At 38.8% G+C, this 26809-nt stretch overlaps 1 protein-coding gene across 1 annotated transcript in view; it reads right to left on the reverse strand.

Moving 5' to 3' along the window:
* Positions 1–1214: 1214 nt before the first annotated feature.
* TUBA1A (tubulin alpha 1a) overlaps positions 1215–26809 on the reverse strand; it is a 39628-nt gene continuing 14033 nt past the window's right edge. Inside the window, exons 3-6 of the mRNA XM_020966139.2 lie at positions 5574–5766; positions 3293–3515; positions 2844–2992; positions 1215–2392 (exon numbers count right to left, since the gene is read on the reverse strand). Of these exons, the coding sequence (XP_020821798.1) occupies positions 1412–2392; positions 2844–2992; positions 3293–3515; positions 5574–5576 (1356 nt within the window). The 5' untranslated portion in view covers positions 5577–5766 and the 3' untranslated portion in view covers positions 1215–1411. The remainder of the gene's footprint in view (positions 2393–2843; positions 2993–3292; positions 3516–5573; positions 5767–26809) is intronic.

A 26809-nucleotide genomic window follows, 5' to 3' on the forward strand; every position in this document is an offset into this window, starting at 1 on the left:
TCAGGAAACACTTTGCTTAAAAGGGTTTGCTTGAATAGAGTTTTAAAGGAAACAAGTAATTATAAAGAGGTGGGAGTGTATTCCAAGCATGGGGGACAAGTGCAAATGGCAGAGCTGGGAGAATGGAGTGTCATATTTGGTGGAGTTTGGATAAAGTATAGCATTTGGGAATGGAAATAATATATAATAGGGTTATAAAAATAGGTTGTGAACAACTTTAAAACCTAAATAAAGGATCTTATATTTGATCCTAGAGGCAATAGAGAAACATCAGAATTTTTTAAGTAGGGTAGTGACATGGTCAGGCTTTAGGAAAATTATTTTGGCATTTGTGTGAAGGATGGTCTGGAGATGGGGGAGGCTTGAAGAAAAGAGACCAATTAGGAGATTAAACACTAGTCTAGGCAAGACGTGATAAGAATCTGAACTAGAGTGTTGGCAAAGTGTGTAGTGAGAATAGATGCAACATGAAAAGAATGGATTAAAGAGATGTTGTAGAGATAAAAAATATTAAGATTTTGCAACTTTCCGGATATGCGGGTCAATCAGAGTGAGGAGTCAAGGATGATGCTGAAGTTGAGAATATGGGTGACTAGGAGGATGATGGTGCCTGCAACAGTAATAGGAAGTTTGGAAGAGGAATTGGTTTTAGAAGGAAGAAAATAAGTTCTGTTTTGGACATGTATTTGGGCAACCAGTTCAGTATTCAGGTGTTGATATGCACTGGAGCTCAAGGGAGGAGATTGATCTGGGAGTCATCTGCTTAGAAATAATACTTGAACTCATAGGAATTGATGACAATAAAAGTATAGAGAGAAAAGAGAAACGGGCTCAGGATAGAACTTTGGTTCCTAAATTTTGGGGAAGGGAGCATGATATTTATGATGATTCGGTAAAGGAGCCTGAGAATGAGTGATCAGAAAGGTAAGAGGAGAACCAAGGGAAAGCAGTGTTCTAATAACTCAGAGAAGAGAGAATATCTAAGAGGGTCATCAGATTACAGATTTAGAACTGGAAGCAAAAGCCATGTAGTCCAGATCCTTCATCTCCCAGGGGCCAAGGTGTAAGAAAAGGATAGTTCACAATGGCAAGTCAAGAAAGATGAGGATTGAGAGTATAAGTCACATGTCACAGCTGTCCTTTTAGTGTTTCTTAGTGTTTGGTTGTAGAATATTTTTCAGACATCCAAAATAGAAAACACAAGACACTAATCATCTAAGACAGGGAATATTTTTATTCAAAACCCATCAGATAACTGGCCAGCCTGGGTCTTAAGCAACATTTCCACATTTTAAAGAACAGTAATTACATTCAAGTGTATACTATTACGTACAAATTAACTGATCAACCAAAAACTTGTCAGTGTTTGAAACACATATGATTCCCTGTAAAGCAGCATCCCTGTGATACTTTAGTACTCTTCTCCTTCCTCTTCACCCTCTCCTTCAACAGAATCCACACCAACCTCCTCATAATCCTTCTCCAGGGCAGCCATATCCTCCCGGGCCTCAGAGAACTCTCCTTCCTCCATGCCCTCCCCCACATACCAATGGACAAAGGCACGCTTGGCATACATCAGATCAAATTTGTGGTCCAGGCGAGCCCAGGCTTCAGCAATGGCTGTGGTGTTGCTTAACATGCACACAGCCCGCTGTACCTTGGCTAGGTCACCACCAGGAACCACAGTGGGAGGCTGGTAATTGATGCCAACCTTGAAGCCAGTTGGGCACCAATCCACAAACTGGATGGTACGTTTTGTCTTGATGGTGGCAATGGCAGCATTGACATCTTTGGGAACCACATCACCACGGTAGAGCAGGCAGCAAGCCATGTATTTACCGTGGCGAGGGTCACATTTCACCATCTGGTTGGCAGGCTCAAAGCAAGCATTGGTGATCTCTGCTACAGAAAGTTGCTCATGGTAGGCTTTCTCAGCAGAGATGACTGGGGCATATGTGGCCAGAGGGAAATGGATACGGGGATAGGGCACCAGGTTGGTCTGGAATTCTGTCAGATCAACATTCAGGGCACCATCAAATCGGAGAGAGGCAGTGATGGAGGACACAATTTGACCTATCAGCCTATTCAGATTAGTGTAAGTTGGGCGTTCAATGTCAAGGTTTCTGCGACAGATATCATAGATGGCCTCATTGTCTACCATGAAGGCACAGTCAGAGTGCTCCAGGGTGGTGTGAGTGGTCAGAATGGAGTTGTAGGGCTCCACTACAGCTGTGGAAACCTGAGGGGCTGGGTAAATGGAGAACTCCAGCTTGGACTTCTTGCCATAATCAACGGACAGACGTTCCATCAGCAGAGAGGTGAAACCTGAGCCAGTCCCACCACCAAAGCTGTGGAAAACCAAGAAGCCTTGAAGACCTGTGCACTGATCAGCCTGTTAGAAAGGAAACAAAGAAATAGATAATTGATTCTTGTTATGTTGCAAACACAAGAAGGCATTTTTATAGACTATGCCTGCTCCTTTGGAGGCATAGATCTTATTCAAAAAATGTTTATTTTTCTGTTATTATCTCTATTTGGGGGTAAGGGTGCTTAGATATGTGATTTCCTTGATTTGGGGAATGGTCTTAATTTCCCTCTGCTATCTCTCCTTGGCTATATTTACTTAGCATTTTTCTTAATTGAAAAACTTTCAATTTTTTGTTAAAATGATAATGGCAATTCAATCTCTTCCTCCTCTTTGTGTCTACAATACTGATAAAAAGAAAACCTGGAGGATCAATCACCTCATTCTATTTCATATGTTAACTTTTTTTTAATGTTGTGAAGCTACCTCTCTTCTTTCCTTCCCCTGCCCCACCAAACCATTTTGAGATGAAATATACCAGCTTCCGAATCCTGTCTAGAACCAGGTCGATGATTTCCTTTCCAATAGTGTAGTGCCCACGGGCATAATTATTGGCAGCATCTTCCTTCCCAGTGATCAGTTGTTCAGGGTGGAAGAGTTGGCGGTAGGTTCCAGTGCGAACTTCATCTGGAAGATAGAAAGAGAAAATTAAGAAAGTGTAAAACCACCAATATAAGAGTCATTCTGACTTATTAACTGCCAAGATAAAGACAAATGGTGAACAATTGAAAGGAGATATTTGTTTTTGTTTAAAAAGGTTTCCTCAAGGTTTTACATGGTCAAAGCTGGAAACAAGCCTACAAATAGTCTCATTTCAGACAAATGGAATTATGTAAAATAAAGTTTAATTTTAGGATTGGTTCATTATAAATTGACATTGGCAGTTTCAAATTTCAAGAGGATTTAGGGAATTGTAATTAAACATACCAATGACAGTTGGTTCCAGATCTACAAACACTGCTCTGGGGACATGTTTGCCAGCGCCTGTTTCACTGAAGAAGGTGTTGAAGGAGTCATCTCCTCCCCCAATGGTCTTGTCACTTGGCATCTGCCCATCAGGCTGGATACCATGCTCTAGGCAGTACAGCTCCCAGCAGGCATTGCCAATCTGGACACCAGCTTGGCCAACATGGATAGAGATACACTCACGCTGCAGAAAAACAAAAAAATTAGAAGAAATTGAAAAATTAGACTTGATTAAGATATGTAACTTTTCTTTAGTATTATTAAAAATGTATTGCTATTCTTCAGGTTCACCTGTGAAATTGATATTTATTATATAAGTATCAGAAAGCAATCTGCTTTAATGTTGTAGTTGGGTGTGGCCTGAACAGTGCTTTATATTGGCTGCAGCAGCACATTGTCCAAATCCATTGTTCATATTGTGAAAAAATAATATAAAAATAATAATTTGTGGAAATTTTGGAAATATTTTGTTGGAGAATAAGCACAGGTCAAGGGTTTATGGATTTTAATTATGGATTATATGATAATTGGTCCACCACACCTTATTTTTCTTACGTGGAATATTTTACCAAGATCTAAGAAAGCTTAGTTTCTACCCTACCCCTTTCTCCTTAAGAGTGGGACCCCCATTTAAGCAGGGTTTTGATATTTCAGTTTAGCTATCTGTTTTATTACTGAAAAGGGGAGGCCACACCCAATTGGGAACACCAGACTCAATGAGAGCTAAAATCAATAAAAGCTAACTGTCCCTTTGCTGCATTGCTGCATTTTCTCTCCTGGTGTCTGCTTTGCACCTACTGTATTATTTAACATAGCCATCTCTAATTTCAGCAACTGGCTGCATGATCTCATTATATTATTTTGCCAGTCCTTCTCTTCTGACCCCTTCTGGGACCCTGTGTATGAATAATTGAAATGAATCAATGAAGTGGCACCAGAACAAAAGAGACCCTCCATATTATATGCCAGAAAAGAGGGAACTGGAAAGAAAAATGTAATTCTTCTTTGTCCACCTCAGTATTTTATTTTGTCTTTAATTTTCCCCATGTAATATTTTCCAGACATTTCTCTGCAAGTGCTTAGAAAAGACAAGCTTTTAAAGTCAGAATTCCTATATCCTTCCCAAACTCAAAAATTTATTTTGTTTTAAATTTGTGGTGCATTTCAGTATATCCTGCCTTCGTGGAATATTCTGATCACATCCACTAGAGAGTTCTCTTTGTCTCCATCTTCTTTAGGGCACCCATTTCTACTGTCTATTGACTGACATGATTTCTTGCACGGGTGGAAGAGGAGACAGGACAGCTCCCCAGGGTCCTGAAAGGACCACACTTTACCCTGGTTTGAAAAATGAGCATCTTGTTCGCTTTGGGTGAGCTGTCAAGGCAGAAAACCCTTTGGGTTTGCCAGGCTGAACTGAGATTAGCTTCCAAGACGTTTCACAATGTGTTTTTTTTTGGGGGGGGAAAGGGGGCAAAAAGGCTACTTTTATGTGATCTTTAATCAAATTTATTAAAAGACTTTTTTTACAAAAACAATAATAATAATGATAAAGATTTCCTGCTCAAGAGCATAGCAATTCCAAAGAGATAGACACACACACACAAAACCCGACAAAACTCCGCCCCCTTACTCCACCCTTGCTCTCTACCAAAAGCGCTAACAGAAACCAGCACTTTACATGGGAAATGTGTATTTTTTTTACATGACATATTCTCATTTTTGTTGGTTTGGTTTTTATGAACCCTATTCTTTGCTTAGTATGTCCAATGCCCCTGTCCCCACCCCACCCCCCGCACCCCGCCCCACCCTAGACTGCAGTCAAAGGGGAGGGGGATGGGAGCAGCCAGCCTGAAAGTAACACGAACACATAAATATACATGAGGCAGTAGAACTATCGCTGGTTCCCAGCCTCAGGACATTGCATCATCCCAGGCAGATGGCCTGCAGTGACCAGCCCTATGCGGCTCTGAAATGTCTCTAACCACTACCCCCAAAGCCCTCCCTTCTCCTTTGTTCTTCCTCCTGGTTTTCCAGCCCTCTGTCCTCAATTCTGGTCCGCACCGCCATGTCTGCGTACTAAGGCTTAAGGGCAAGAAGTCTGATACAGGCACAAACAAAGCATCTGTGCTAAGAAGCTGCAAAGAAAATAGACTTGAGATTCGCAAGTAGCACAATCAGCCACCTTCACTGAGCTAATGCCCCTGGGGGGGGACACGAGAAAGGAGAGAGAACACCTTACCATGATTGCTGCTTTGCGGCTGCTGAGTCAATGGGTGAGAAGAAGAGGAGAGGTTGATGCTTCTTACAGCGCGACTCTTAGGCGGTCGATGTAAGAGAACCTACTGCACATGGTCCAACACAGCTCCCTATATACAATTCTGTCACCATGGGGATGGGCTAGGGCTTTTTCCAGTTGGTCCAGACCCCTCAATCTGCCCGGAGAAGCCAAGACCAGAGAATTGTGATTGGTGCACACGACATGGGATGAGGTAATCTCTTCCCCACCCCTTTTTCTCTAGCATCCATAGACTGTTTGCATCCTTCAGACAAAGAGACCAAGCAAAGCAGTTAGCCAAGCAAGCATCCATCATAGGGAGTGGCAGGAGGGTGGGGGTGGGGAGGAAGAAGGGAAAGAAGAAGACTGTGGTTGGATGAGTTTATACCGATTAAACCACAAAACTACAGTTGAAGCCACCTTTGTAGGAGGATTAGTTCTTTACTTGAAAAGCAGAATGTCTGTGTTGAAGTAAAATAATGGACAAAAAATTGGCCTCAGGCCTCTCTCCCTTTTTTAGGAAGTAAACTGCAGTAGTCATTAGGTGAGCGTGACAGCTGAAACCTTTTTGTAAGATTTAAAAATGAAGTGTGAGGGGAAGTGAAATGATGCTTGGGAGGACCTGGGGAAAGAAGATTATTTGTTTTTAAGTTGCAACAATAGCTCTAACTTTATTGCAGAATTATTTCCAAATCATTCCAAGGTATTTCTGAGCCTTATTTTATAGCCAGGTAAAATAATAGACAAGTATAAATGGGAAAAGAATTTAATCTAAGAATGCCAAATAAGAACTCTCCACAGGAACCCACACCAAACCAAACAAAACACATCCAGTAAGAGAATAATCTAGGTTTACTGAACATATTTTGAAATGGGAAGAAAAGGGAGTAGTTTCTACTTAGTAGAAAATGTTCCTTTTATAGCACTCTATTTGAATGTATTGTATGTTTTATTGTGTCTTAAAAGAAAGCAACCTTTTCCTGGTTTAGTACTGAAGAAAATAAGACAAAGATTGGGCGTGACAGCTGTCCTGTGTGGACAGTTAATGTCCATCTTTTTATTTGCTGGGAGAATAATAGGTACTGGAAAACTGAGATCACAGATAAGACAAGAGGTGGGATGCAGAAAGAATACTTTACCAGACAGGAATGAACAACTTGGCATTTATGTAATCATTTTCCTTCATACACTGAAATTTGTAGCTTCCACAAATTAGCTAAATATCAGGGGGGTTTTTTGCGCTATGGATTTGTGTGTTGGCTATTGGTATTATAGGTACATATTGCTATTGAACAATAGGTTCTGAATTGCTCAAGAGCCCATAAAGAACCCAGACAGTCCCTGCTTCTTCTCAGAAATCAGAGTGCTGTGTTGTTGCTGTTGTTGTTGTTTTGCTATGTAAAAAGGATATATTGTCAATATTGACTGTTAATGCAGAATTAGTGTTGAAATTAGGGTACTACTTTGACAATGCAGATGAAAAACAAAAAAGGAAAGAGGTTAGTTATTTTATTCACTTCATCTGGCCATGCTTTTTTCTTGAGTAGGTACTTTTTTTCATTCTGTCAGAGATGTATTGGATCTCTGGGCATCATTTACAGTGTTCTGCAGACCCCATTCATTCCCCTAGGACTAGCAAGTAGGGTGTGGCATAGAGGAAAGAAAGAAGGGCCAAAGAGAGACAGCTGGTGCAGGTTGTATTCTAAGAAAGGCAACCAGCTATTTTTCTAGTTTGTAGTTCACAGATTTTCTTCATCAGGTCAAACTTTCTACATATAGGAAAACATTACAAGTTTATTTTATCTGTTTCTTTGAGATTCTATAAGAAGAATAGCTTCAGCATCTCATTTTGATTTCATTTCTTTGTCTGTAGCTATATTTCAGTAAAAAGGCAAGACCAAGGGAAAGCTATAGAATACTCTAAATACAACCCCCCCATCCCAGAAATACAAGTGACAATTAGAATAAAAATTAAAGGACACATATTAGATGATATTTTGGCTCAGGTGTTTCTTTGAGTAATTCTGAGAGTGACATAACTTCCAATGCTACTGAACTGCTGCACTGCGCACAATTCTCGTCCCCTGTGTGGATAAAGGGGCACCGCCCTGAATTTGATTTAGTTTTGTAATACAAAAGATTAAGGAAAAATCCACACCATCTCCCCAGTTCTTTGTTCAGTTTACAGGGGGTTCAATAAGAAGGATGGAGAATTCTTAGAATTTAACTCTTTGTAAATTTATCTCAGAGCCATTATATGCTTTATGTAAATGAACTTTTTGCTCTGTATTAGTAACAGTAAGATCTAGGTCAGGAAGAGACTCCATTTGAGGCTTGGTGGCTATTAAATATTTAAATGGTAGAGCAGGGAACTATCTAATCTATTCTGTTCCTCATTATCACACTTATTCAATGTGCAGATTGTAGCAAAATAAAAGAAAATATTTATGCAAATTCATGTAATTTTTAGTGCTAGTTTCCACCTTGCACTAATAGATTTTTTTTTTTTTGCTTTGGAAAGGCAGTGTCTGCTACTACCTATGAAATCTTGGGCAAGTAATTTAAATTCTCTTGGTCTCAGTGTCTTTGTCTGCAAGTTGAACTGCATTGTCTGTAAGATTCCTTTTGTCCAAATTCTATGGTTCATGCTTGTAAGTAGAACAAATGAAGCAAGAGGAAACCTCTCTCTGGGTTTTCACTTGATTTTTATAACTTAACATTATTAATGACTGAAATATTTTTACAATTATATTATAGTGAGAGGAGGAGAGTTGATCACAAGACCCCTGACTTCCCTCTAAGCTCAGCTGATGAAGTTACAGAGTATAATGGACAGGGAGACAATAAGGTATTAAGGTATTAAATGACATCCAAAGAAATATCTCCATTTTGTAACCTAGATCTGTGATATAGACCTGTGATCTGTAGTTTTAGAACTGTGGATGCACAGACTACCTTGAAGTTGGAGTAGTCACTTCTCCCCCAACCCAGCTGTGAGTATGAGTTGGAGGGAGTAGCCCAAAAGGAGTGTTACATATTACATCTGGCTACCAAGGTTAAAAAGACTCCTTCATCAGTTGGGGCACAGAAAGAAACATGCTGGTAACTAATTTCTCCCTTCTGGTATTCACAAGACCTTCAACCCATTTGGATCACCTTGAGTATCTGAAATTACACTAGTAATTGGTCCTGTGGTCATTCCCTGAGCATAGGTGTCTATAAAACATTAGGCATAGTGCTGGGCATAGGTAGTGCTCAATAAATACTTGACTCAACCATTTTTTTTTGCATTGCCATATTCTTGAAGCATAACTTGGAAACTTTCCACTCATTATTCTATCCCTCAGCCACCCACATGGGACAACACACCTCACTGCCCTCATTCCTCAAGAAGAAGCCCTCAGCCTTGCTGGGGGTGTTCTACAGAGTTCGGCACATATTAGTAGGTGCTTAATAAATGCTTGTTTCTTTCCTTCAAGCTCAATGAAATTAGAGTGGAGCTAGCTATTGGCTGGCAGAATGAATGGCCATGCTCCTTCCCCCATCTTTTAAAAGTCAAGATACACTAAGGAGTCAAGGTAGGTGTCAAAATCTGATGAGTATGAGCTCTAGCATTTGAGAAGGAAGCAAACATGGAAGAAGGACCCACCCCTTGGTAGGAAGGAGGGCACATCTCTCTCCCCACTCCTATTGACAAAAGTCTTGCAGCAGAGTTATTTCTTAGTAAGACATACTACACACACAGCCAAGTGAAGCAACATGCCCTTTGGAGACACCAGTACCCAGGGTGGAACAATGTAAGGCTACCATGAGAAAAGAAATGATATTTGCATCCTGCAGTATTAGAAGTAAGAGTTGTGTTGGTCACATGTATTTCCTGTGTGCCTCTCTGTGAAGGTGTTCTTTGTGTGTGCTCACAATATGTCCCTGATTTGTTTTTTTTCACGTGAAGATAGTTTTCAATATTCATTTTTATAAAATTTTGAATTCCAAATTTTTCTCCCTCCCTCCCTGCCCTCCTCCCTTCCCAAGATAGTAAGAATCTGATATACATCATACATGTACAATTATGTTAAACATATTTCCACATTAGCCATGTTGTGCAAGAAGAATCAGGATAAAAAGGAAAAAAACCATGAGAAATAAAAAACAACCCCCCCCCCCAAGTGAAGATAGTATGCTTGCATTCAGACTCCATAGTTCTTTGTCTGGATGTGGTTAGCATTTTCTATCATGAGTCTTTTGGAATTGTCTTGGATCATTGTATTGCTGAGAAGAGCTAAGTCTATCATAGTTAATCATTGCATAATGTTGCTGTTGCCGTACACAGTGTTCTCCTGGTTCTGCTCACTGCACTCAGCATCAGTTCATGTAAGTCTTCCCAGGTTTTTCTGAAACCCACCTGCTCATCATTTCTTATAGCACAATAGTATTCCATCACATTCATATACCACAACTTGTTCAGCCATCCCTATTGATGGGCATCCCCTCAATTTCCAATTCTTTGCCACCACAAAAAGAGCTGCTATAAATATTTTTGTGCATGTGGGTCCTTCCTCCTTTTTTTATCATCTCTTTGGGATACAGGGCTAGTAGCAGTATTACTGGGCCAAAGGGTATGTGCATTTTTAAAGTCCTTTGGTATATTCCTGATTTGTGAGAGCAATGTTTCACAGCTACTGTCCTTAACAATGCCATCTCAGGAAATGGCTTTGTTTTAATCTAATTGAGTCCCCTGGTTAACTGTGGTTTTTTTAAATTTTTTTTTTTGTATTTTGTATTTTGCTAGGCAATGGGGTTAAGTGACTTGCCCAGGGTCACACAGCTAGTGAGTGTTAAGTGTCTGAGGCCGCATTTGAACTCAGGTCCTCCTGACTCCAGGGCCGGTGCTCTATCCACTGTGCCACCTAGCTGCCCCTCCCCTGGTTAACTTTTATAGGTAAACATAATAGTAGAGGCCCGTAGTCTATTGTTTTAGGATGTGGATGCCCAGAGTACCTTGAACCTGGGGTAGTCACCCCCCCCAACTGAACCAGTGAGTGTGAGTTTGAGGCAATAGCCCAGAAGGGTTGTTACATACTTTTAAAGCATTTATTAAGCACCACAAATATCCAGCACCATTCTAGGCACATCAGTGAATAAAAAAATAGAAGACATGGTCCTTGCCCTTGAGAAATTTATAATGTAGTTTAAAAAAACAAGACACAACTATATATGTAACCATGAAATATTGAGATTGATTTTCTTGTGTAACTTAGGGAATCATACTTACTAGTTTATAGTCATACTTTGTATTAAAAAAATACCAAAATCCAGTGACATAATAATTCAAGTAATTAGAACAAAAGAGTGTGATATGAAGATTAGAAAGGTCTCCTTGTACCTCTCCCACCTCAAAAATTCCTCTAATTTCAAGGTACAAAATCTTCATTGTCCCCAGAGGTACAACATAAATTCAAGGCATAAATTTTTGGTCTTGGATCCCCCCTAAGAGCAGATTTTTAACTAGAGGTAAGGTATGGGTTGAAAGAGGAGGCTGGGAGGTGCTAAGACCTTTTTTCCAATTTTGCCTAGGCTTAGCCCTGAATGGAATATAGAAATCTTGGGGGAAGGGAGGATTTGAGTATGTTGAAACTATAGAACAAAGGGATTAGACTAGATGACCTTTAAGGCCTTCCACCTCTAAAATTCTATGGGAATATGATTACAATAAATTAGGGTTTGCCTAGAAAGAATTTATGGAGGAAACAGGTCTTGAATGTGACTGTAAAAGAAGTGTTGAAGTTAGAAGAGAGGAAAAGCATGTTTCAAGTAGGGAAAGAAATGTACAAATTCAAAGACAGACATGAGTCGGGGGGGAGAGAGAGAGAAAGAGAGAGAGAGAGAGGTAAACAGTGTTTTAGAAAGATTAATATGGCAGAGATGCGCAGGCTAAAAGAATGTAAATATGGAGACCATTTAGGAGGCTATTGCAATAATCTGGGTATCAAGGCTAGAGTGGAATTATAATAGTAATTTTTAAAAATTAAATTATCTTTTTAAAATTATGAATTTAATAATTCTTCTAAGTTAGGCAATATAACATAATTTTACCACTGAATAGTGTTACACAGGCCACCAGCTCAGAGGTCTTATCAAAGTCTCCAAGACATACATGCAGAAAATTCTCTCTAGTGTACATGTATAAGCCTCATGGCTTGCCAGGTTTCAAATAATTGGACAAGGAAAGGAGCCATATGACATATACAGGATATATTGGAAATAATCTCAGATGGAAGGCATTAAGGGGGACCAGGAAAAGTTACTTGAAGAAGGTGGGCTTTTACCTGGTACTTGAGAAGCCAGGGAAGCCAGGAAGTTGAGATGAGGAGGGAGAGAATTCCAGGCATGGGAGACACCCAGTGAAAATACACAGAGTCAGGAAATGGGGTGTCTTATTGAAGGAAAAGCCAGGAGACCAGTGGAGACAGCAAGTATAAACAGCTTTTTTTCTAGGAATTTGACTGAGAAGGAGGGAAGAGACATAAATGATATATCTCTAGATGATATATCTTCAGAAGATGGTAGAGTCAAGTGAATTTTTTGTTTTTGTTTTTAAGGTGGGGAGAGATCAGTATATCTTCTAGGCAGTAGTAAGTAATCAGTAGATAGGGGGCGTTAAAGACTATGTTGGGAAGTGATTGTAGGAGGGGCAAATCTGCCAGGGTATTAGTAAGAGAACTGACCTTGGTGAAACAGACATGTACCTTTTCACCAGAGCCCTGGAGTTAAGGAGAGAATGGAGAATGATGTTGAGGGCTTTTGAGAACTCATGGCAAAGGACCTTTATTTTCTCAGGAAAGCAAGAGAGAAGGCTCTCTTCTAAGAGGGAGGAGTGGGAAAGGTAATGTGGGCAGTATATTTGTATGAAAGTGATAATACAAGTCAAAGGAATGGATGAGATTACTAAGGAAAAGAAAAGGACTAGTAACAATCTTGGGAGAGCATATCCAAGAGCTGGGAAAAGGTGAGGAGACAGCAAAAGATTAGTCAGTGAGATAGGAGAACCATGCCATGGAAGCCAAAGGAAAAAAGATTATTAAGATGCAGATAATGGTTAAGTGTCAAATATCTCAGAGAGGTCAAGGAAGATGATGATAGTTTAAGGGGGTAGCAAGGTAAAAGAGGGCTTTCTAAGATAAAGAAGATGTTAATTTGTTTATAATCTAAGGACAAAGAATCAGAAGAGATTGAAATGAAAGATAAAGAATGTAACAAATATTTATTCAATTGAATTGATTGTTAATGGAATTGGGAGGCAAGAGGGGATGGGACTTAAGGACAGCCATAGCAATGAAGAGGGTTTCCCTTTACTTTAGAACTAGAGAGAAGAACAAAAGATGGATGAAAAGATAAAGCAATTTAGAGCCATGAAGACCTGAATCTGTTCAGTAAAGTAAAAGTTGCAGGCTGAAAATGTGAAGGGAGGGAGTAGAATTGGAGTACTGAGGAAAGAATGTATGTATTAGAATCAATAACAGATTAATAGAAGGATTGCTTGCAGCAATGAAGATCCATTTACCATTAAGCAGGATAATTTTGTGTAACCATGTAGCTGAATCTAGCTTTGAGTTAAGAGTAACCATAGATACTGAGGCATTTTTCCAGGATTTGATTGGCCTATGAGTTCATGAACTGTATGGAGACTTCTGGTATTGTTAGATAATAGTTCTGGGAGAGAGACTGCAGAGAACAGGAGGAGGAAGCAGGGTTCAAGTGGCCAGTGTGCATCCTTCATCTTGAGGCCATATGGGCTTTTCCAGAGTCAAACACAGTATCTGATTTGTTCTTCTCTGCTCTCCTCTTCAAAGACATTGAGAGAAGATGCTGTTGCTAGACAGCAATGGCCGCCAGTTAATAATGCTGCCAGAGTTAGATTAACTAACCCTAACCACATAATGTAGCAAATACTTGATAACATACCTACCAAGATGCACACAGGACCTCTATGAATACAACTGCAGAAAACTCTTTATGGAAATAAAGACAGCTCTAAATAATTGAAGAAATATAAGCTGTTCATGGGCAGACCAAGTCAATATAATAAACATAACAGTAGTATTTAAATGGACAGGAAAAATTCATGAGCAAACAAGGGGTAGAGAAGATCACAGAAAATGGACAGCTTTGATTATGTAAAATTAAAAAGTTTTTTAATACAAATACAGCTAAAATTATAATGGAACTATAATTTGGAAAAAAATTTTATAGCAAGTTTTTCTGATAAAGGAATTTATTCAAATTATAAGAATAAGAGCTATTCTCTAATAGATAAATGATCAAAGGATATGAATGGTTAGTTTTCAAAGAAAGAAATCCAGACTATCAATAGTCATTTTAAAAAATGCTCCATAAATATAAAGATAAATGTTATCACATCAGTTCTGAGGTTCCACCCCACACCCATCAGATTGGCAAAATTGACATTGATGAAAAACAACAAAGGTTGTGGACAAGCAGGAACATTGAAGAACTATTGGTAGTACCATGAATTAATCTAGCCATTTTGGAAAGCAATTTGGAACTATGCCCCAAAAGTTATTAGGATTTTATTTTTATTTTTCCAATTTAAGGGAGAGAAACTAAATGCTTGTTGATGGGAAAGAAATTAAATTTTAAAAAGAAACAATGAAGCTGAGATGGGGGTGAGAACAGCTGTGATGAGTGAGTACTGAGCCTAATGGACCAGGTTGGATGAGATGGCCCTCCTCCCCTTAAAAACAATTAAGGGCAGGTGCTTTTATTTCTTTGGAGTTTATGCTTCACCTCTTCTCTGTGAGCAGAAAGAGTTAATTTTAAAAATTTTTTTAATTTAAATTTTTTAGTTTTCAATTTTCAGTTTTATAAGATTTTGAGTTCCAAATTTTTTTTCCCTTCTATCCTTCCTTTTCTCCTTCCATCCCTTGCCCTCTCCCCAAGATGGCATGCAATCTGATATAGGCTATACATGTACAATCATATTAAACATATTTCCACATTAATCATGTTGCAAAAGAAGAATCAGAACAAAGGGAAAAACTATGAGAAAGAAGAAAAAAGAGAAAATGGTGTGCTTTGATCTGCATTCAGATTCCATAGTTCTTTCTCTGGATGTGGATAGATAGCATACTCCATCTTGAGTCTTCTAGAATTGTCCCTTACATCACCGTATTGCTGAGAAGAGCTAAGTCTATCAGAGTTGGTCATCACACAGTGTTGCTGTTACTGTGTACAATGTTCTGGTTCTGCTCACTCAGTATCAGTTCATGTAAGTCTTTCCAGGTTTGAGCAGAAAGAGTTAATAAGAAAAAACACAGATTCCTGTGGCAGATAAACACATATCAACAGTAGTTACTCTTTCCCCTCCTTTGATTTTTGTCCATCTTTTTGCCACTATTTAGTGAGATTATATAATATACACACATATATGCATATATAATGTATACATCCATTTATTTATGTCTATGTAGCTATCTTTCTATCTACCAGCAGATGCTATGGTTATTTGTGTGTTGTTATATAATGGAAATTGGGAGCTAATATACTCTGGAATAATACAGAAGGTTCATCTACGAGCAGTGAAGTAACCAAACAATGTGCTGTCCCCAAGAATTCCCAAAACCAGTGGTGCTCTCCACCGCTGCTTCCTTAGCTAGCCTTAGGGGATAAGGAAGAGAAGTGATTAATAACCTGAAATGAATCATATTCCCCTAGACCAGAGATATTTTTATTGGTGAGCTAGAAGCCTGGATTTTAAAGAGAAAGGAGTGTTCTCTCTGTGTAACTTTAAGGAGGGAACAAATGAGGTCTTCTTTGCTTTCTCCCATTCAGTTGAGACTATCCTACAATAGTGACAGGGGGGAAGAGAGAAAGAGAGAGAGGGAGAGAGGGAAACTTTAGTATAGGTTTGTGGTTAACTCTAGGGCTATTGGTCCAAGAATTCCCCTTTGTCCTTACCTATAATGGGGTTTGGGGTAGCTAGGTGGCATAGTGGATAGAGTCCCAGGCCTGGAGTCAGGAAGATTCAACTTCCTGAGTTCATATCTGGCCTTAGACACTTAGTAGCTGTGTGACTTTGGGCAAGTCACTTAACCCTGTTTGCTTCATCCTCCTCATCTTTAAAATGAGCTGGAGAAGGAAATGGCAAACCACTCCACTATTTTTGGCAAGAAAACCTTAAACAGGGTCATAAAGAGTTGGACTGAACAGCAACATTTTTAGTGAACATTTGCTCAGAATGCCATAAAAATCAGTGTGTCTGTACCTGAAGACAAAACACATTATAAAAGACAGAAAATAAGCAAGAGTTTAAAAAGCAGCAGAAAATACATGAGAATAAGTAATGCCAGTTCACCAAGCAGCATTGAGGTAGAGGACGGTGATAAATTCATCAGGTTCTAGTACAACAGCAAATTCTGTCCAGATAGATTATTCCTTAAGTAGGTCATTGAGGTTAGACAATGCTCCAACTGCTTATGATTTGATTTACTTATGATCAGCTAGCTGCTAATTGGCATACTTTGTCCTCAAGACCCAAAAGTTCCCAGGCTTTTTCCATTCCTTGCAACTTCTACCTTCCGTGAGCCTTTAGTCCCTCCTTCCAGCTGGGAAAACTATGCTAACTTGGCCTATAAAGAGCCACACATACATCCTTTTATTGTTCAATTGTTCAATCTTGTCCAACTCTTCATGACCCCATGGACCATAGCATGACAAAACTGTCCAATGGGTTTTCTTGGCAAGGATACTAGAGTGGATTGCCATTTCCTTTTCCAGTGGATTTAGTCAAACAGAGGTTAAGTGATTTGCCCAGGGTCACACAGTTAGTAACATAGTATAAGTATCTATTGACGGGAAGGGTGATCCTTTTTATTTTGGAATTGACCCAGTAAATTTAGTCTCATTATTTCTTGTTCTGGTGGGAGTTACTTACAGTTGGAACATGGTGGGGCAAGAAGGGTAGAAGATCAAGGCACTCCAGAGAGGAGAATGAATACATCATTGAATTGGTTGGTCATAGGTCAAGGCTAGGTAGAGAGGCCAGAACAGGATTGAAGAACTGGGGGGGGGGGAGAAAAGATGGAGGAATTTATTGAAACAGAGAGGACAAAGAAGAGGTTTGGGTGGATTAAAGGAGATAAAAGGACAGGAAATAGTGGTCAGAGGGAAATTTCAGAGTTCAAGATGTTGAAGGTAAAGTAGTTTTAAGTGACTTCTGAGGTCTGAGGTATTACTATCCCAATGGGTGGCTAAAGTAAAGTTATGATAGAAATTATGGAGCAGACTGGATGTTTGAAGAATCACCAATATTTGTATGGAAATCTCTGAGAATGATGGCAAGGGAAGGAGTAGAAACTGAAGATTGTAAGGCAGGTACTGAAGTGCTGGAGAATGTTCTAAGGGGTGGTAGAAGAAAACAAAAAGGATATGGAGAGGTGGTGAAGTTGGAAGTCATGTCTCCTACTTTGTGCTTCTGTGTCAGCAGTGTGTGTGTGGGGGGTGCAGGAGGTTTACATATCCTCTACTGCTGGTCATTGTTGAGTTTTAGAGGTTTAGGGGTGCTGGGACCCCAAAATCATGACACATGGGTCCTGTCCGAATGAATTTGACCCAGGCCCTCTTTCAGCCAAAGACAAGGTTTATTAGAACATCAATTGGGGATGGGTGAGGTTTAAAGGATCCGCCATTTTGGCCAGACTCTTAAAGATCCTAAGCATTTGTATGGTTAATGCAAGCGGGGCCAGATTTTAAGAATCTGAGCACCTTAATGGAGGCTGGATGGACCTTATATACAGAAAGACTGTGGGAAGGATCTAGGAGTGGCCAAGTAGTCTGGGGTGACTGGAGAAGGGGTCTAAGAAGGATATGGATGGGAGTGGCCAGTAAGCTGGGGTGACTGTGAGGTAACAGAATTCCAGGGACTTGGACGATAAGGGCAAGGGGTATGGAGCCTAGATAGGATTAACTGTGGGAAGTGGCCAGGGGCCATAGGGAGGTAAGACAATGGAGGGCTAGGCTAAGTTAAGGTAAGGAGATTGGGTTTAGGCAATAATGAAAGATCAGTTGATAGGATTATAGTCTCAGGAGAACACCAGAGATTTGGCCATGTGGGAAAATCCAGGGCTTTTCCTTTTAGGGGTTCAGATCCCATTCCCTTCAATATTACATCTATCTATCTATCTATCTATCTATCTATCTATCTATCTATCTATCTATCTATCTATCACACACACACATATATGTACATATATATATATGTATATATATATATATATATATATATATATATATATATGTGTATGTCTATATAATATCACCAGCAATAGAAGATATGGATATATATAGTCTCCAGGTAAAGATATGCTAATTTTTATGGCATTCTGAGCAAGTGTTTACTATAAATGAGTGAACCCCATTATGTTGTTCTTTGGTCATTTCAATTGTGTCTGACTTTTCGTGACCCCATTTGGGGTTTTCCTGGCAGAAATCCTAAAGTATTATGTATGTATATATACATACATACATATGTATGTATGTATGTATGTGTAGTAGCAAAATTGAATATCCTCCATGGACAAATGGCCTTAGGCCAAAAAAGTCCTAGGCTTAGGAAAAGATATTCAGGTCAGAAAATACCACCTTCCTTGGAGCTAGTCAACTATGACTTACCTAAATTGTTGTCCCTGATTTTTAGTAAGCAATGAAAAACACATCTCTTACTTATGAATTGAAATACAGACTTGGAGATGGCAATTTGTTGGAATGATCAGAGTAAAGACAGATACAAATAGAATGATGGTGATCCTCACAGAGTCAAGTAAAAGGAGAGTTAGGTCAGTTTATGGAGGAACGATCAGGCCCTGAGAAAAACTAGCTCATGTTGACCAAATTCACATAAGGCTGTTTTGTTTTAGAATGCCAGTTTATTCTTTTACAATTGCAGGGAGGGAAGCATAGCAATCATAATAAGTGGAATATCTTCTTTCACTGGCCAGGGCGTTACCTTTCCCTGCATCAAAGTACCAGGGAATCCTAGTCAATTATCTTCAGGTTATCTAGTGAATATAAATTTTATGTTAGAAAGAAAAAGGTCAGAGTGCCCTCAGTCCTGCACCGGAAAAATGGTGCCCTGCTCAGCCAACCATGGTCCAACTTTTTGTGGCAGCTATATCATGATAAAGGAGAAGAATAAACGATAAATCAGTTGTGATGATTAAAATAGCCACTAAGAACATACAACTGCAGAGTGAGGCATACATTTTCAGATATGGCCAAGGTATTGATGAGTTTTGCTTGACTACCTTGTCATGAGGGTAGGTTTCTACATGGGGAGAAGGGATTGATCAGTTAGTGGGTAGTGATAGAAATGTTAAAAAAAAATACCAAGCAAATAAAAATACATCAATGCAACATTCACAAATACACAGAAAAAAAAAAGAGAAGTTCAGAAAGGAGCACAAGAAAACAGGGCACCTGTGTTACTACCCTGTAAGATTTAATGTACACTTAAAAAAATAAACCGTATGTAACAAAGGTTCCATTCTTTTTTGTTCCTTGCATATGAATGTGTTTGTGTTTGCTAATGATTATTAAATTCATAATTTTAAAAAATTTAAAAGCATATAACCATAGTTGCTTAAAATGCACGTTCACTAGATGACCAGCTGATAACTTAACGAGACTCTGCAGTTTACTAGACTCTCAAAACTGGGAATGTGATGCCTAACCAGTGGACGCAGATGTTCGCGTCTCTATGGAAACCATATCCCTCATTATAAATGAATAATTTGGCATTCTGAAACAAAGCAGGTTTATATGACTCTGGGCAGTTTTTCCCTGGACCTCATCACCCCCTTGATAAGTTGGATCATTGGATCAAATGGCCATTACCTGTTTTCTTGACAGCGTGAGCAGAGAAACCAGGTATTAGTCTCACAAATGTAGTCCTTATGGGCTCTGAATATCTTTATTTCATCTCCCATTCTTATAGATGAGTTGGGTCCCTCGGAACAAGGCTAGATCTCCCCCTCAGACTTGGAGAGACGAGAAACAGATCTTGGCCTGTGCTGATACTCTCAAGGTGCCTTTCACAGTGAGGGGCAGTTAGCTAGTCTTACCCTTTAGATTTTCTGTCCAGTGTTCTTAAGTTATAGATTTAGAACTGGAAGGACCTTAGAAGCCATCTGACCCAACCTTCACATTTTACAGATTAAGAAACAGTACCAATTTCTGTTCCTATACCCTTATGTAAAGAATCGGTCATGATTTTAACTAATTAAAATGTACGTATAAAATTTCTCCTCTTAAACTCCAAGGTCCATAAGGGAAGGATATGCTTCTTTTCTTTAAGCCTTTTTTTATTCCCCAATGTTTAACTTAGTACTCTGTACATAAGCATATAATGTTTGTTGAATGAAGACAAACATACAAAAGAAAGGATCAGTCCAGGGTATGTTGCTCTTTACCTGCTTATAGGAATAATAACCATTTGTCAGACAATACAGATTATAAAGTCAGTATGGGTAATTCACTCAAGAGTGTTAGGCCTGAAGTAAGTGCCCCTCTGGCAGGTCTATCTCTGTCTATAGAGTAGATTCTTTTATTAAACAAATCCATTACTAATGAAATAAGCCTTAGTGATGATTACAGTGGAAGGAGGTATGTCACACAGTGAACCTCATTCTCACTTAAGACAGGTTGCTAAGCAATATGTAGTCCGTTGCTAGGAGACAGAACCTTGGTGGGTACTTCAGTATTCCTTTATCACTTTAGGTATCACATGACTATACTCCAGAGAGTTTTGCTGCCTTGGACAGAAAAAAAAAAGGGTAAAGAATGAATGACATATGTAAAAGGAAGAAAGAGAGGGGCTGGGGATTAAGGAAATAAAGGCAATGGGAAGTAAAGTGTTGAGATGAAAAGAAGAAAACGATCGTGTTAATTTCCCTGAACAGCTCATGAGGAAACTGCAAATTGGCAATGGCCTATTTTCATATTTCTTTTTATGCTTCTGTATTTTTTTTTCAAAGAAAGAACTTAGAAAAGGTAGTCCTTCCAGATGATATTCCTGAAGGCTTTCTTTCAGAAGAATGGAAATCTACTGCAATTCCTATGGTTACTGCATAATTCCAAGCACGTCTGCCAGGCTACATATTATTTAGAATACCAAAGTCCATTTTAGACTGCCGGCTCCATTTCTAACCCAAAAATAATACCCAGGGACAGGCTCCTGGCACACCAAGACAGGGCAGAATATATTTGGGTGCCCTTATTAGAAAAGTTGGGTAAATCACAGGCTTTGAGGCACCAAAAAATACCTTATCTATTAGAAAGAGGAAAAAAGGAAGAATCTGTTGTGCCCCATTTGAAGGTCTTTGTTGAATAAGAAAGGAGAAACCAGCCTGCAGTTTTCATTATGCACATGTGAAAGGCTGAGTTTCCTCTTTGCCTGCATTGTATTTATTGTTGCTAGCAACCGAGAAGCTCCCTAGTGATTGTTGCTAGGCCTTCAATGCCTCTGTTTGCCTGGGAACTGAGTTAATGCCAGAAACACTAGAGATAAAAATCATAGCAAAGCACCCAGTGTCAGTTATCCCCAATGGCTCTCTTATAAACAGTCCATTCCTGGTTAAATGAAAATCAATTTAAAATGGAGGATCCTAGCAAACACAGTTCATCTGTAGTTTCCTTTATGGGAACTGTTAGCCATATTCCCTAAATATAGAACAGAGGAAACATTTGAGATTGGATTCATTTAAACAAGATCTGGCACTACTGGTTTTAAATGGATTAGAGACAGATATTAAGTATACAGGCTGATTCAGGGCTGGGGTTGGGGATGGAGTTGGTCAAAATTTGCTGTTGCCTTGAGATCTTTTTAGTGGTCACAGTAAATCATTTTGTGGAATCAACTGCCATGCTTTTAGACAGGAATACAAAAGATCTTGAATCTACATCATCAAAGTCCTCATTAAAGTGGCCATCACCTGTTTTCTTGACAGCCTGAGCAGAAAAAACAGGTATTAGTCTCACAAATGTAGTCCTTATGGGCTCTAAATACCCTTATTTCAGCTCCCATTCTTATAGATGAGTTGGGTCCCTCAGGACAAGGCTAGATCTCCTACTCAGGATTCTAAGGTTACCTCTGAAGGGGCAAGGATGTCTTTTCTCTGATTATATCAACCTGAGCAAGTACTTGCCCCCATTAAACGCCAGCGATTAGTGCCTCAGTTTCATTTAATCAATTAACATCCATTAGTTTTTTACAAAGTAATATTTACTGCAAAGATATGGTAGGAACAGAAGTTACAAAATATTTCTCCCCCCAGATGTGATAGCTACACTCTCTTGTCTATCACCCTAGTCCCTGAGAAGAGTGGACCCAAGCTTAAAACATTTGCTACAAAGCATTTGCCTCACTAAATTTACTTCCAAATACAGCATCTAACTGATGGATGAGTCCATTTCTCTGCTTCTCCTAGACTGAGTCAAGAAGGTACTTTTCAGGGTTTCAGAAGCTGCCCCAACCACGCTCAGCCTTCCCAGAAATCCCCACATGGACTCTTGGAGTTTGCTGTCCTGACCTTTGAAAGCTTACAGAGTCATAGCCATCATCTTTCTAAAAGCAGGGAGAATAAGTACAATAGAGAAGAAAGCAACAGAGGAGTCATGCATTCACAGACCACATGGCAGTCATCCCAGTAGGAGCAAAAGCCTGAGAACTCTCTCTTTCCTAAAGGCTTACATCAGTCCTTGTCTCTTCATTTGAACACATGCAGTAGGAAAGAGCAAGGCACTGTCTTTGGCCAGTTAGTGTCTTTTGAATGCAACCTAGTTTCTACTGAGTAGCCAATCAAAAGTATGTCTCCTTACTCCATGGCAAACTAGAACAGGTTAGAGAATACTCCAAAGTCCATCTAGGGGTTCCGTCAGCCCATGCACATTGTAAACGCTCATTAGCTCTAGTCTGGCTGGTCTCCATTACACAAGTCACCCCCACCCAAGGACTAGCCTTCTAAACAACTACTTATCCATTTAACCAAAGACCAAGAATCTGCATTGTGCAAGTGTTGATTTGATTTCCTCCATTAACTTTTTAGTTTCTCTGCAGAGGGTAGACTGATTACATTTTCCAACAGATATTTACAAAACTATGTTAGCAATAATTGGAAGTAAGTGTAAAAAGATGATATTTGTAAAATGCTTACCACAGTGCCTGGAACATAGTAGGTGCTTAATAAATGCTTCCCTCCTAAAAAGGACCTAGTTTATAAATGATTCTCTGGTAAGTGCAAAGGGAAATTAACTCAGTGTCAGGAAATAAGGATTCTGGTTCTAGCTTTATAGCTAACTTTGTTCAGTTGTTTTTCGGTTGTGTCTGACTCTTCATGACCCCATTTGGGAAATAAGACACTCATAGAATAAATAACAATTAACAAAAGGAAGTTTATTCAACTATAGCAGGGAAAGGACAGTGAGCAAAGATACAGAATTGATTCAGTTGGCCAGTTTCCCTACTGCTCTAGTGGCTATGATAGTGTGTTGGTCAGAAGCCTGTGGGAAGAGCTCCTAACTCCTTGTGAACTGGCTTTTTGTACCTTGGTCATCAGGAAGCTATGTCAAGAGTCTGAGACAAGTCTCAAGTAGAGTTTCAGTAACTTTAAAGAAAAAACTAGCTTAGTCTACTTGGGAAATATCACACTCTAACTCTTGGTAGAAAAATCCTAAATGTATTCTAGATATTCTCAATGTATTCCACCATTTAAATGTCATTAGAGCCATTACTAGATGGTTAATCAGACAATAAACATTTATTTAAGCACCTTCTATGTGCCAGGCACTGTGCTAAGTGCTAAGGATACAAAGAAAGGTAAAAGACAGTCCTTGTTCTCAAGAAGCTTACAGTCTAATCATGGAGACAACACGCAAACAAGTAGGTACAAATAAGTTGTATACAGAATAAATGGAAATAATCAACAGAAGGAAAGCATTAGAATTAAGAGGGATTTGGAGCCCTTATCCCTGGGAAATGAGACATTTGCTAAATACAAGCCTGGAGGAGGAAAAGAAAATTGAAACTGAAAAGTAGCAAAAGGAGGTTTACTTGGGCATAGCAGCAAAAGTATTTACAGCATTGATTCAGTTGGGCAATAGCTTTACTTCCCCAGCAGTGTCTTCTGGATGAGGATCTTGCCTCATACTTCACCAAAAAGTTGAAAACATTAACAAAAAACTCTTTCTGTCCTCCTTATCTCATATTATTCAGACATCTTCCAATTCTGTTTTCTCCTTTGCCCCTCTCTTATATAAAGAGGTGGCCCTTCTCCTTGCCCCAGCAAATCCTTCTGCATGCATTTTTTCTTTAAAATTTTCAAATTATTTATTTTTAACATTCTTTTCTTTTTAAATTTTGAGTTCCAAATTCTCTCCCTCCCTCCCCCTTCCTCTCCCACATGCTGAGAAGTCAAGCAATATGATATTAATTATACTTGTGAAATTATGCAAAACATATTTCCACATTAATTGAGGGGATGTCTGTCAATTGGGGAATGGCTGAATAAGCTGTGGTATATGATTGTGATGAAATACTATTGTGCTATAAGAAATGACGAGCAGGATGCTTTCAGAAAAACCTGGATTTACATGAACTGATGCAAAGTGAAATGAGCAGAACCAGAGAACATTGTATACAGTAACAGCAATATTGTATGATGACCTACTGTGAATAACAACTATTCTCAGCAATACAATGATCTAAGACAATTCTGAAGGACTTATGATGAAAGGTGCTGTCCAGCTCCAGAGAAAGAACTGGTGGAGCCTGAATGTAGACCAAAGATACTTTTTCTTTACTTTCTTTATTTTTATTGGGGTTTTTTGTCTGTGTTTTCTTTCACAGAATGACTTACATGGAAATGTGTTTTGTGTGACTATACATTTATAACGTATGTCAAACTGCCTGCCTTCTCAACAAGGGAGAGAGGGAGGGAATGAGGGAAAGAGAGAACTTGTAACTTAAAATTTGAAAAAAGAATACTAAAAAATTGTTTTTACATTTGTAATTGGGAAAAAATAAAATGTTAAATTAATTTTTAAAATAAAGTCAACTTAGTCAAAGTAAAAGAAACCCATATTTCCATATTAATCATATTTTTAAAAAGCAAGAAAAATAAAGTGAGAAAATTATACTTCAATTAGCATTCAGAGTTCATCAGTTCTCTCTCTGGAGGTAGATAGTATTTTTTCATTATAAGTCCTTTGGAATTGTCTTGGATCATTGTATTGATCAGAATAGCCAAGTCTTTCACAGTTTATCATCATAACAACATTGATGTCACTGTGCACACTGATCTCCGAATTCTTCTCACTTCACTTTACAACACTTCATATCAGTCTTGTTATGTTTTTTTCTGAAAACATCCCTCTCATCGTTTCTTTTTTTTTCTGATTCCAAATTTGGTACTTTTATTTTTTATTAATTTATTCTGATTTATTAACAATCACTTCCATAAGTTTTTGAGTTTTAAATTTTTCTCCCCCTCCCTCCCCACCTTCCTCCTCAAGATGGCTCACAATCTGATATAGGCTATACATATACATTCTTATTGAACATATTTTCACATTAGACATGTTGTAAGGAAGAATTAGAACCAATAGGAGGAACCACCAGAAAGAGAAAATAAAACAAAACAGAAGAAAAAAAATAGCAAATAGTATGCTTCAATCTGCATTCAAACTCCATAGTTCTCTCTTTGGATGTGCATAGCATTTTCCATCATAAGACTTTTGGAGATGTCTTAGATCTTTGCATTGCTGAGAAGGGCTAAGCCTATCAAAGTTAGTCATTGCACAACATGGATGTTACTGTGTACAACATTCTCCTGGTTCTGCTCACTTCACTCAGCATCATTCCATACAAGTCTTTCCAGGTTTTTCTGAAGTCTGCTTGGTCATCATTTCTTATAGCACAATAGTATTCCATTACATTCATATACCACAACTTGTTCAGCCATTCCCCAATTGATGGGTATTCTCTCAATTTCCAATTCTTTGCCACTACAAAAAGAGCTGCTATAAGTATTTTTGTATGCATAGGTCCTTTTCCTTTTCTTTTGATCTCTTTGGGATACAGACCTAGTAGTGGTACTGCTGTTTTATAGTCCTTTGGGCATAGTTCCAAATGGTTCTCCAGAATGGTTGGACCAATTCACTACTCTACCAACAATCCATTAATTCATTATTTTCCCTCATTCCCTCTAGCATTTGTTACTTCTGATAGGTGTGAGGTGTTACTTCAAAGTTGTTTTAATTTGCATTTCTCTAGTCAACGATGATTTAGAGCATTTTTTCACATGACAATAGATAGCTTTTGATTTCTCCTTCTGAAAACTGCCTGTTTACATCCTTTGACCATTTATCAACTGGAGAATGGCCCTTATTTTTATAAATTTGACTTAGTTCTATACTCAGTATATAGTTGAGAAACAAGGCCTTTATCAGAGAAACTTGGTATAAGAATTTTTTATATTATTTCATTTTCTATGATACCTTTTTAGCAATATGTAGTTTCCCTGATTATCCCTTTTAGTTGTTTTTGCTTTTGCTTTGTCTGAGATTACCAATCTCCTGGACTATTGCAATAATTTTTTTTTTTGGTGAGGCAATTGGGTTTAAGTGACTTGCCCAGAGTCACATAGTTAGTGAGTGTTATGTGTCTGAGGCCTGATTTGAACTCGGGTCCTCTTGACTCCAGGGCCGGTGCTCTATCCACTGCGAACAACTTTCTAATTGGTCTCTCTTCCTCAAGACTCTTTTCATTCCAATCCATTTTCCATTCAGCTGCCGAAGTTATTTTTCTAGAGTATAAGTCTGATGATGTAATTTCCCACTCAATGAGTTTCACTGGTTCCCTAATTCTCCTAGGATCAAATATAAATTCCCCTATTTGACATTTAAAACTCTTTGTAACCTGACCCCTTTCTACTTTTCTGGCTATGTTGGCTTATTCACTGTACATCAAACATGCCACTCTATCTTCTTGTCTCTGCCTTTGCAATAGCTTGTCCCCAAGCCTTGGTGTTCTGACCTCTCACCTTTGCCTCTTCATTTCCTTGGCTGCTTTCAAGACTCAGCTCAAATACTACCTTCTATAGCAATTCTTTCCCAATCTCCCCAGATGCTAA

Source organism: Phascolarctos cinereus, unplaced genomic scaffold (genome assembly GCF_003287225.1).
Source record: "Phascolarctos cinereus isolate Bilbo 61053 unplaced genomic scaffold, phaCin_HiC Scaffold_1;HRSCAF=81, whole genome shotgun sequence".
In the NCBI taxonomy this organism is placed as follows: domain Eukaryota; kingdom Metazoa; phylum Chordata; class Mammalia; order Diprotodontia; family Phascolarctidae; genus Phascolarctos; species Phascolarctos cinereus.